We start from the raw sequence: 12469 nt of genomic DNA, 5'->3' as shown, positions 1-12469 counted from the left end.
TGTTTTGGTTTTTGGTTTTGTTCCTTTAAAGCACAGATGGAATGCTCCCCTAATAGCGCATAGCTGGCTCTGTAAAGACAACATTTAAGAATTGTATATTTAAAAATATGAACGTGTAAAATTAAAGAGAAACACACGCCTTTGTTGTTGGGTACAGAAGGAGCCAGGTGTCCATATTTCTTGTGTGTAGGGTTTTCTCTTTTTCTTTGCGTTCCTGATGTACCATTGACGATTTTCTTCTGTTACATTTGGATTTTTTTTTTTTTCTTTTCAAAACTAACTGCATTGGTTTTGTCTTGTTAAAAAGTGCAGTACAAAGATGACCTGCAGAATCACACCTTAATTTGATCTTTTCCAGTTTAAAATCCTCAGTGTAGCAGCAGTGTACGACAACTATTCCTGTATATTGCCTTTTTGCTGGAAATGTATGTTGAATAAAATTTTCTATAAAAACAAAAACACTGCTGCTTGTGCGAGTGCTCGAATCGAAGACACTGTTAAGAGGATTAGTTGGACACGTTGGGGAAATACAATACCAAATAGTTGTTTGGTGGAGGGTTTGATACCACTCACATGCCCGTTCATTCAAATTAGAGGTCCAGGGCAGTTAGTTTGGCTTAGCATAAAAGCTGGAAGAAAGAGGAAACTGCGAGCCTGGCCAAGTCTAAAGTGAGTGTCTGTTACACTTACTTTTAATGCGATATATCTTCTTTGTCACATAATACAAAAGTGAAGCTTAAAGCTGCAGTATGTAAGAATTGGCCACGTCTTGAATTAATATGCCAAGCAAATTGGTGGCAGCAAATGACCGGAGTGAATGCAAACTGTTGCTAAATGTAGCTGTCCTTAGCTAATTAAGCTAAGCTGGGGGTCTGATAGAGAGTTCAAAGTGATAATATGAGAGGACGGGCCAGAGGTTGCAGGTAAAATGCTGATATTTGTAAATATCAACACAAATCAAAGACTTTTGACATATTGTGAAAAGTCTCATTTCTTCACATTCTTACATTTTCCGACTTTTAAAAATGACAATGCACTGATACACCCTCATACAATGTTATGAGTTAATGAAACTTTACGAACTTTGTGAAACACTGTCTTCAACAAGTTCTCTATGTTTTGAGCTTTCTTGTTAATCCAGCAAATGTTCTACATTACATTCTTTATTTCTTTGAGTAAAAAACATCGCTTCCGTTTGTCCCAGCGATGTACGCCCCTATTCGCATATAAAGTGAGCTGGCAGAATTAGAAATGTGCACTTTGGATCTGTTCAATCAGGACGGATGTCTGAGCAGGGCAGAGATGGGGTCCACTGGCATGCTAACGTTAGCCCATTAGCACTAAACCCAAATCACAGCTGAGGTCGATAGAAATGTCATTAGTCTTGCAGTAGTGTGGTCATAAACCAAAAACACTGAACATATTCAAACTTTGACCTGATGATGGTGCTAGAGTGAAAGACAACACAAACCCAGAAGTTATTATAGTTCATTCTGAGGGGAACCACAATTCAGAACAATTTGTCTCAGTTGAGAGCAAAGTGATGCTACTAGCAGGGCTAAAGATAGGATTTAATGCAGGATTAACTGTCACAGATCTGCTATTGTTGCTCTGTTATGTAACAAATTGCAGGAACCAGCTGTGGATCAACATTCACTCCTGACCATGAACACATCAGTGACCAAATCAGTCTCACACAAGGTCCCTTAGTTTACTTTATACTTCTACTCCTCTACATCTCAAAGGCACATACTTTACAATTTTACAGCATGTTTAAAACTCAGTGCATTGTGAAAACAATGCACCAACTTAGCCAACAGGTCAGGTGGTTGGCCCTGACCTCTGACTTCTGTAAAGCAGGTCAAGGAAAAAGACAACATAAACACATCAGGGTGCCATATATAAAGTCTACTTTTATTAGAGAAATAATGTAATAACATAGATAATAATAGCCTATAACAGGCTCCAAGCGTACCTGGTTTCATCCGGGGGACAATGTGAGAGGAGGTAAACAACAACATTTTGCCTGCATTTTCTCATACACTGTAAATGTATTATGAAACATTAACATTAATGTTATTGACTAAAGAAAAAAGGTAGTCAGACAAAAATATATTAAAAGGCTGCTTTATACAGACATGGTCAAAAATGAATTTTGAAGGAGCAACATGTAAAAATGATCAACAAAATTGGATAAAATAACAATTTCGACAGTCTGTATATTGTTTGGCGGAAATATCTATTGAAGTTAGCGTGCTAGCCAGCTAGCGCCGGCCCATCCCGGCCCAAAGCTCCTGTCCTAGCTGTTTGAACACGAACCCCCGGTCCCCGAGCTCCCAGTCCGGACTGCTTCCTGTGCGGCTAACTGAGCTAACAAGCTAACAGTTAGCAGCAGTTAGCAGTTGCTCTGGTGAGGTAGGCAGCTTCTTCTTAGGTGTTGCCCCTTTAAATCTTCCAACACACACTTTCAAGTGTCTTGATCAGTGGCGCCACCAGCTGGTGATGATGTCACATCATAGTAAAGTGTTACTCTGATTTTTGCATTGTCCTTTGCATTGTGATGAACTCCTGCGACATGTCTTTGTTTGAAAGTAAACATTCAAACGATTTAAGATAAATTCAACATTACATCTACAGCCGGCTGCTGTTATATAATATATAAGCTTTTCTTTGAACTTCAGGCTCACTCAGATTTCCCTTCATCCCTTCATATAAGAAATATAAGAATAGATTAATGGCTTACGACATATAGATATAACACAAAAAAAGCCACATTGGTCTAATTTTATTATTGAGTGTGGCAAAACAGTGCCAACACGGGTTTATTGTGCAATAACTGCATGTAAGACAATATTCTAGGTTGTGCCCGATGTTCTGGTTTACATTTGACATTGTATTTGCTCTTTTGGTCTGTTAAAATCTTAAAATTAACTAACTAGTTAATTTTATTACGGTTATGTACAGCCTTCATTTTAACAATGCAACGTATGCAGAAGTCTCTAAGTAGGATAATCGTGAAACTTTTTTTTTCTCTGCTGGAATGGAACAAAAGTAAAATGGCTTCCAAAAAAGTACATGGAGTGCGCTTCATTTTTAAAAAAGCGAACACATGATATTAAAGCACTGAAAACAGTCTGTTTGCTAACAGTAAGATGTTTCATCCATAGAAATAAGCTACATCCCAAAACGCAGAATGTGGCAGAATGTTATTTAGTATTTCTATGGGTCCACTTCTGGCCCTCGTGCTCGTCATTTACAGCATTTTTTCTTCTCGACATGCAGGATTCTGTTGCAGCGGGGGCACGTGTGGTACGCATCCTTGAAGTGTTTCACAAATAATGGGATCAGGAAGCAGCCGCAGGCTAACCTGCAACACACACACACACAAATACACACACACAGTTAGTGTCAAGCTGTATGTCACAATTTGCTGCATATGTGCCTGATGTACTGAATGGGATTCGGAGATGTATGATATGTAATGTGGTCTGTAGGGGCCCTGGAGCCCCCAGGCAGGTCAATGTGGCCAAGCACACACACTCACCCGCAGCAGATGAAGAGTAAGCACATCAGCCAGGCGTACGTCCCTGCTTTGTAGGTGACGTTGGTCATGACCTGCTGCTGGCAGGAAGTGCAGGTCGTCATGCCGGGAGAAGACCCCAGTGGCGTTTCGTAGCTCACATACTTCCTTTTTCCCTCTGTAGAATCGAGACCGCCTGACCCACCTCCTCCGCCGGTGTAAACTGATGGAGAGAGAATGATGGGAGGACAAGAATATAAACAATGTAACAGAATAAACTGGACAAGGTGATCAAGAAAAAATCAGAAGAGGTGAGACAGAAAAAAGATGGAATAATTGAGCTAATTTGTTGAAGATGATGATGTGTGTGAGCCTGGTGCGTTTGGGTTTGCCTGGCAGGACGTAGGGAGAGGGGGTATCTGTTTGCTGCTCGGAACTCATCGTGCTGCAGAGGGAGAAGGCAGGATTGTTACAAACAAAAACTCCTCCAATGAAGAGGCAGTCAAGATAAAATACATTAAACATATCAAACATCTGTCTTTGTGCCGCCTGATCAAATTTAATCTTGCTTTTCTCTTTAAATGAACATAAAAGCCAGCATGACTAAACATCCCAATTCTCTGTCTGTATCTCTCTCACACACACAGTGCACACACTAGTTTGATCATCACCTCAAGTCCTCTCTGTACACACATCTGAGCTTCTCTCTTTCTCACTCATACGAACGTACACTTATCTCCAAACATTCATTTCAAACTCAAGGGTGGAGCCATACTTGTCATGAAAGTTTTCTCTCTCAAAGATGACAGGCTGCGTTGTTATCGTGCCACACACACACGCATACACTGATATGTTGGTGTAGGAATGTGACTGGGCTGCATGTTTCGATCTGTGCCACAGTCTGTCATAGTGTGCTCACCTGGGATGAAAAAACCCTGACATCATCAACCCACACAACTGGACAGTGAAGGTGGAACACTTCACTCCTAAAACTGTCTAAAAAAACAAGTAAAGTAAATGTTGATGAATCTTAACCTGAAGTGTCAAGGTTGATCCCTAGGGTTGGATTCTCTGCAGCATATACTGTGCTTTTTTGGGAGTGTGCTGATGTAGAATAACTGGCTGAGTTGCTTCTTCACTCATCAGCTCTGTTCCACTGTGCAACATGTGGCATTGGGCATTTCTGTAAAGTTGTTTCAATCAGTCTCACGCTCCTCGTTTTCCTTTCAGGGAGGAGTATGATTTGTTTGACATGTTTTTTTCTTTTTAGGGCCTGAGCAGGTCTCGCCCTATGAGGTCCCTATTGTTTTTCAAATGACGACTTTTTCGTCCCGAATGGTCGCATTTTTCACTGCCTGAACATACCCCAAAACTCACCAAACTTGGAATATACGTCACACCTGCCGGAAAATGTTATTATCTATCGTCATCCTCAATGTCCACCACTAGGTGGCGCTACAATCAAGGAAAATATTTTTTGGCTTATAACTCCCATATACTTTGTTGCACATTCAAAACCCTTATATCCACGCTTTCACTGAATTGTGCCGAATCTCATGGTATGGCCATACCATGGCCATTTCCGCAAATTCGCAAAACCTTTTTTCGCTTCGCCATAAAACCATCAGCTCATTATAACTTACACATACAATTTACCATCTGCTCCAAATTGCTCAAAGATGTAGAGGGTCTTGCCCTGAATACATCTACGCAGCACACCACGATGGCAGCATGCCCAGACTCACGTTGACTGCAAGTCCCATTCATTGCTGCTTGCAGCTTTAATTTTGTTGTGTTTTTTAATCTAAACAAGTGAGAAAAAAGTGCCAGCAGCAGCCATGGGGCTTTCAAGATCCCTGTGTTTGAATAAAAAAAGGCTTAAAAAAAATCCACCCACAATGACAAAGATTAAATCAAACAAATAGATAAAGAATTAGGAAACAATAGATGCGAGAGCAAACAACTAACTAGTGAGAAAAATCAACATAGACAGATAAATAACCTTTTTATGAGATTCATTCAATTTTATTGTCATTGCAAAGCAATTCAGTCTATCCAGAGTGCAAAAAGCAGTAATGGACAGTGTATATATTATGAGTGTATTGTGAGGGAAGTGAAATAGTCACCCAGTTATGTTGCTAAGTTGCTAGCATGTTGTATGTGTGTATGAAAAGTAAATAGGAGTTGGACTTGGAGCTTGTCAACGATAACTCTCTGCCTAATTCTTGCTGCTGCTTGTTACGTGCTACATTGGTGTCAGAAGTGGGATCCGCCGCATTTATGAGAGATATACAAAGTCATTGACTGCCTGCAAGCCATTGAAGGAGTACAGAAGAAGCAGACAAGAGAGCTATCGCCTGTGAGACAGTTCCGCGGGAAAGCATACGCTAGCTTAGCCGAAGGCACCAACGCTTCCCAACCACTAGCGGAAGATCGACGCCCAGACAGGCAGGTGAGGAAGTCTGCTCCAGACTGAGAGCACACTAGCTTTACCGATGTGCCACTGCTTCCCGGCTGACAATAGCAGATTGCCGCCCGGGCAGGCATATGCAGATGATCGCTCCACACACACTGGTCCCCAATGCACCCCCGCTGATGCTCCGCCAGCAGCTCCCCCGAGGTAACCTGGCATAGTGTGTTGAAGCTACCATGCTACAACGGGGATGCGCCTCCAGAGACCAAACTCATCCAAGTACAGCTGGGTGCCAAGTTCAATGACTGGCCAGCCGAAGAGACAGCAGTGCAAGTTGCCTTCGCTTTGGATGGAAAGGCCCTGCAGATGTTGACAGATCTCCAGCCAAAAATTGCATTTCATCTGGCCCACCATCGAAGGGGAGATCCAGCATTGATTTGGCCGCCAAGCTCATGCAGATGATGCCCACAAAAAGCTGGCTGGATGTAGGAGGAGAAATGGAGAGAGCCTTGGTGCCTTAGCTTCAGTCCTCCATCATTACACACGCCTGGGGTATCCCACACTCGACACAAGGGCTCAAGAAGAATTTGCCCTCCAAGCCTTTACGCGGGGCTGCAGCAGGACCAAGTGCGAGAACATCTCCGCCTGTATGCTCCAAGGATCCTGACAGATGCCATAGTGGAAGGTGAGTGGGTTGAACATGTGTTGAACACAGGGGATCATATCTCCTTCATGAGACACTGGGTGAGATGGATTGATTATGGCGAAAGTGACGAGAAAGGGAGCTCTATAACCTATAACCACTAGAACCATCTATAACCACAGCCCAACAATAACCACGGGCGGCTTGGGGCCAGGAGGCTTCCCAGACAGCTCCTGGAAGGCTGTTACAGATGTGAGGAAATAGGCCACATTGCACACCACTGCCTGGCCCCTATCCCACGGAGCCAAGCACCTGCCACCCACAACAAACCCTTTACCCTTCGAACACACCGCAGATGCGACTGGGTAGACTTGGTCGAGCACATGGACTCTGCCTGAACTGTGACCTTAATGGCACCCATGCAGAGCCCTGGTGGATACGGGGTCCACCATTTACCTGGTCCACCCCAGGAACAGTGCCTGGCACAAGTGGCTTGAAACCATGGGGATGGAAGTCCACAAAGCTAAAGATAACCATGGTCACTGGTGAACGTGCCACGATGCAAGGAGAAAGATTTCTCCAAGTGACTGCAGTTAAACACATTGTTGACCACAAGTTCTGGTTTGCCAATATCCAAGACCCTTGCATCATCGGTCTGGATCTGCTAGCTAAGTGGAAGGCCATAGTGGACGTACCCAGGACCACACTCTCTCTCCATACAGCTCCACACTACCGAGGAAGATGGACTGTGATTCGCCACCACCGCCAGCAGCCAGGGGGCCTGCCACACAGCCACTGAAGCAGCCAGGGGGCCTGCCATGCCGGCATACCAACCACTCTCTGCTGAGACACAGCAAGCAGTCGATGACCTGTATCAGAAGAGTTGTGAAGGACTCTGGACTGATCAGAGGCACCAGCTGCAGGAGCTGCTGGACTCTTTGGTGGCATTTTTGCAGCCAGAAACGAGGACTGTACACACACCAACCTGGTACAGCATTACATTGACACTGGATGTGCACGCCCTGTCCGCCTTCGCCTGCGTCGATTACCACTAACCAAGCGGTTGGTGGTGGAGCAAAAGATCAAAGAGCTGGTGGAGGCTTGCATCATAGAGCAGTACAGTAGCCCTTCGGGTGCTCCAGCTGTTCTGGTGAAGAGGAAAGATGGCACCTGGTGTTTCTGCGTTGACTGACTACCGCCCCCTGAATGATGTCACCTGCAAGGACTCCTATCCACTCCCCCGCATCGACAATACCCTTGACTACATCATCGGGTCCTGCTGGTTCAGCTCTCTCAACCTTCGCAGCGATTACTGGCAGTTCGAGCTGGCACCGGAGGCGCGCCCCAAAACCACCTTCTCCATTGGTCAGGGGTTGTGGAAGTGTAAGGTGATGCCCTTTGGTATTTGCAACGCGCCAGCGACCTTTGAGCACCTTATGGAGAGGGTCCTGCCGGACATTCCCTGGAGCTGCTTTGTTGTCTACCTAGACAACCTACTGTCATACACTGCAGACTTCAAGCTCTGAGGGACGTCTTCTGCGCCATCCGACAAGCTTCATCCCAAGAAATGTCAACTGTTCCAATGAGAGACATCCTTCTTGGGTCACGTCGTTAGCACAGCAGGAGTGTCTACAGACCCAGCTAAAGTGACTGCTGTTTGAGACTGGCCAGTTCCTCGCAACACTGGAAAGCTGCGGAGCTTCTTGGGCCTGTCCTCTTTCTACAGGCGGTTCGTCAAGGACTTCACCACCATTGCAAGCCCTCTACACCAGTTGACTCAGGACTACGACTTTGAGATCCACCATCGTGCAGGTCCCCTCCACACCAACGGTGATGCACTGTCCCAGCGTACCTGCATGGACATAGACTGTTGGCACTGCTAGCGCACAGAGGACCGGAAAGCACCAGCAGTAGCATCCCTGCGCACTGCGCTAGGTGATAACAACAACACTCTGGTTCCGAGAAGCGGTGGCCCCAAGGCCTTCATGAGGATTGGGAAACCATCAATGCCCAGCAGCTCCAATCTGATCAGTGGCAAGACGTAGCCCTCTCACGGTTACAGGATTGGGTGTGGGCAGTCCAACGACCAGCGTGGGGCTTGGAGCAGTTTCAGCACTGGATCCTAAGACTAAAGCTCTCTACGCCCCATGGTCCTCCAGCTGGTCCATGGCTTTATTGGGGCAGGCCACTTTGGGGTTACAAAGACATTACACCAGCTGCGGGCTCGGGTTAGGGTTAGGGTTAGGGTTGGTGCACCTGAGGAGCTGCACATTGATCAGGGATGAAATTTCGAGGCTGGAGTGTTCGCCAAGGTCTCAGGATCAAGAAGACCCGGTCAATACCCCTGCATCCCCAGAGTGACGGGTTGGTTGAACGGTTCAACCCAAGCCTTTGCCACCCAACTAGCCATTCTGACCAGTCGCCAGCAGTGTGACTGGGACCTGTACCTACCTCTGGCCTCGTGGGCATATCGGACGGCAGTCCAAGAATCCACAAAGTGCACTCCTGCCTCGCTCATGTTTGGACATGAGCTCCACACTCCTGTGGACCATGCCTGGTTTGGACTACCTGTCACGTCGCCCAGCTAAGTGTTCCCCTTTTACTTTGTCAGTTTCTCTCCCGTGCTTCCTGTATTTTATTTTAGGTTCTCACCGTGTTGTCTCTGTTCCAGGTCAATCACCTCCCGTCCTTGTGTCCTTCCCTCCTGTGTGATTACCTGCCCCGCCCTGATGTGCTTCACCTGTGTCTCTTTGTCTCACCTGTGTGCTTAAGTAGTCTGTCTCCCCCACCTCCTGTGCCAGTTTGTCTTAGTTTGTCTAGCGTTCAAGCCTTTTGTTCCCTGAGCTTCTAGTGTTTCTATCTTCCTGGTTTTTTGGACTTTAGCCTGGTTTCTCCGACTCTGCCTTTGCCTGACCCTTTTGGAAATTGTTTGCCTGTCTGGACTGATCACCCGTGTACCGAACTCCTTTGATTAAAGAAACCTTCTCTGAGCTCTGAGCTCTGCGTCCTGCGTTTTGGGTCCCGTCTCTGTGCACCCGTTACACTACCTCCAAAATCTCCGAGAATGACTCCGGCTGGTGCATGAGTTGACCAGGCAGGGTCTGGCAGATGCCGGCTCACGCCTGAAGCGGGTTTATGACTCCCGCTGCAGGGGAGAGGACTTTGCTTTTGGGGATCAAGTGTGGGTCTACAGTCCAGAGCGAAAAAGGGGCCTTTTCCCAAGCTGATGAGCCAGTGGTCTGGACCTTGTACTGTACTTGAGAAACTGTCAGATGTTGTGTACAGAGCACGTTTGATCAGACAGAACCGGGTAGTGGTGCTCCACCGCTCGCACCCTACCACCCTTTGACCTCGTCTGAGGGGGGGTTGAGGGCTGAGGAAGAGTCCCTGACTCCTACTCTGCCCCCAACAGCCGCTGAGGGGCCTGCACGTTCAAAACGGTGACTGCTCCAGCTCAGAGACTTTGTTATGAACACGTGGGTTGCTGGGGACAGCTAACCACTTGGGTGGGGGCTGTGTAATGTGTTGGGGAAGCTAGCATGTTGTATGTGTGTGTGAAAAGTGAATAAATGGCATAGCTTTGGAGTTGGATAACAATATATTTATCGCCTATGAATGATATGGGAAAGCTAAGGTATGGAGTATTAACAGTAACACTTTAACTGCACTTTAACACTGATTTAAACTTTAACAAACATAAACTGTGTCACAATAAACCAAAGGCTTACAACTACCCTATTACTTACACAGGGGATGGAAAACTAATAGCATTTTAACTGATATACAAGCAGGAAAATACAGCCAACAGGCCTAACATTAACTTTCCAAATATCCCTGATGAATTTAAGGTGGAGTAACATTAACTTACATCGACTCGAGCTATTTACTGATTATTAAACAATGCTGCCATTGCCTGAAGTAAGCTAGTAAGCTAACACTCTGCTCCAGCAATGGTAATTATGATACATATTAAACTATTAATTTCATGCACTTCATCACATTGATGTTACTGTACCTCTATCTTCTTCAAGTTTTTCTTTCTCTTCTTTCATTCTTTTCCTTCCCTGGGCGCCAGGTGGTTTCAGTCTTTTGGGCATTGTGATTCCACTACAGTATCAATAAACCTCTCTCTTGGTCTTGGGGTCTTGGTCTTCAGCCTTTCAACTCTGCCTCCCTCCAAGAGGACAGGTACAGTGCAATGAGCCAAGAACCCAAAACAGGAGGCCTCTCCATTATTTGATAGGCTTTGCTATGAAGTTATGTTGCTGTGGGCTGATATAATATTTCGAAATAATAGCACTGGTAAAAAAATAGTATTTTTGTATCATTTTTCTAAATTATTATTTTTCATGGCAGACAAAAAGTGTCGATCCCTGAGTGCAACCTAACAGGCAAGAGAGTAATGGTGGACTGCTCCTCAAGCCTTCCTGTTAGGTCGCACTCAGGGATCGACACTTTTTGTCTGCCATGATGGCGACGCCCTGGAGATGCAGCTACTAACGTAAGTTGTCAGAAAAAAACTTTTTCTTTTTCTTTATTATATTTCTTTGGCCTTTATATGGCTTTATTGATACTACAGGCTCAAGATATGACAGGAAACAGGATGAAAGAGAGGGGGATCGATATGCAGAAAAGGACCCCGCCTGGGGTAAACTCTGTATACACAAACAATGTTCTCAATGCTCGTGTTCATGTGTAGAGACCCTGGTGAGACTACGAGCAAAGTTTCATGTTGTGTTGAGCCTTCTTAGTGTTTTAAAAATAGCGATTTTGATGCTAGCATAGAAGTACCCCTGCACTCCATTGAAAATTAACTTGCCCAGAAACGAAACTACGGTAAATCTTAAAAGTGCCTCTTTCGTCGCAATTATGCTTTTACACGAAGGTTTGACTCATATTCAGTCACAAATAAAGCCTCGGTTTCTTTCTGGCGAGAGTTTCACAATTGAAAATAAACATTTTTGAGGAACACTGCATCAGTTTCATGTATTGACCTATAGAGGATCCCCATTGTTTACCTAGTATTATCATTTTCAGCAACAGTTCATCTTGCTTGGGTGGTCAACTTAAGACGTTTGATTTAAATTTGAGAGAGATTTTCACGACTCTAGCCTGTTTCCCCCAAAAGGGTTAGCAATCTATCCATCGTAGTTTGACAAAATGGAGGCCCCGAAACAGCATCTTTCATGGGGCCCAAAAAGACAGAAATGGCCCTGGGTGTGGCCGTACTGGAAGCACCAACTGTGCCGGTCCAACCTGACTCTATGTGAGCGTCAGAGAGAGAGAGAGAGGTAGAGGAATGTTCACGGTCTACCTTTAAGGTGCATTTTGATGATCAGCTGAGAAAGGACAGGGTAATTGAAACGCGGATATTACCTTAGTTATCATTTATCACTTCAGCAACAAAGACTTGGAGTGAATCCAGCTGCTGCTAGGAAAAACTGTGACTGATACCCAATCAGAAAAATGTTCTTAGAAGATACTGTGTTGGGTAACATGACCTTCACACCCTGGATTAGAATTAGAATGCTCTCTATTATGATCTATTTTCTGTGTTTTAATAACTTATTTTAAGAAACACAAAGACATATGATATGATATTAAAACCATAAAGTAAATTCAGGTGATTATATGGAGTTGGGAGTTCTGTTAGTTTGAGTTGTGCTCTTCTTTATGTATGTGGCTGTATTACAAAGGTACAGGCAAACAATTTTAGGATAAAGGAAAAGAGAAAACATGTTTTGCCCACTTCAGTCAGATCGTTTGTGTCCAGTGCAGTTTTGGAGAATAATATGTCAATTGTTATTATCTTTTAATCTGGTGCACTGCTACATTTCTGGCCCCTGAATTGAGCACTTCCTGTCTCTAACGTTTTGTATTAATTCATTAAAGC

At 44.8% G+C, this 12469-nt stretch overlaps 1 protein-coding gene across 1 annotated transcript; it reads right to left on the bottom strand.

Annotated features, from left to right (window-relative positions):
* Positions 1 to 2878: 2878 nt before the first annotated feature.
* LOC115575136 (uncharacterized) lies at positions 2879 to 7396 on the bottom strand. The gene is made up of 5 exons (XM_030406999.1): positions 7272 to 7396; positions 6914 to 7099; positions 3913 to 3965; positions 3545 to 3815; positions 2879 to 3367 (listed from the first exon to the last, which is right to left on the bottom strand). The coding sequence occupies exons 1-5, from the start codon at positions 7394 to 7396 to the stop codon at positions 3250 to 3252; spliced, it is 753 nt and encodes a 250-aa protein (XP_030262859.1). The 3' UTR covers positions 2879 to 3249.
* Between the last annotated feature and the right edge of the window lie 5073 nt (positions 7397 to 12469).

The sequence above is a fragment of the Sparus aurata genome, chromosome 23 (assembly GCF_900880675.1).
Source record: "Sparus aurata chromosome 23, fSpaAur1.1, whole genome shotgun sequence".
Taxonomy (NCBI): Eukaryota; Metazoa; Chordata; class Actinopteri; order Spariformes; family Sparidae; genus Sparus; species Sparus aurata.
This window is presented reverse-complemented; position numbering and strand designations above follow the sequence as displayed.

Excerpts from the sequence above, each read along its gene's own strand:
- LOC115575136 (XM_030406999.1), bottom strand. The coding sequence starts at position 7,396 with ATGGCAGGCCCCCTGGCTGCTTCAGTGGCTGTGTGGCAGGCCCCCTGG. Across the intron at positions 3,966-6,913 it reads ATCTGCGGTGTGTTCGAAGG|CACGATGAGTTCCGAGCAGC; the intron begins GTAAAGGGTTTG and ends CTCCCTCTGCAG. Across the intron at positions 3,816-3,912 it reads CTCTCCCTACGTCCTGCCAG|TTGATCACCTTGTCCAGTTT; the intron begins GCAAACCCAAAC and ends TCTGATTTTTTC.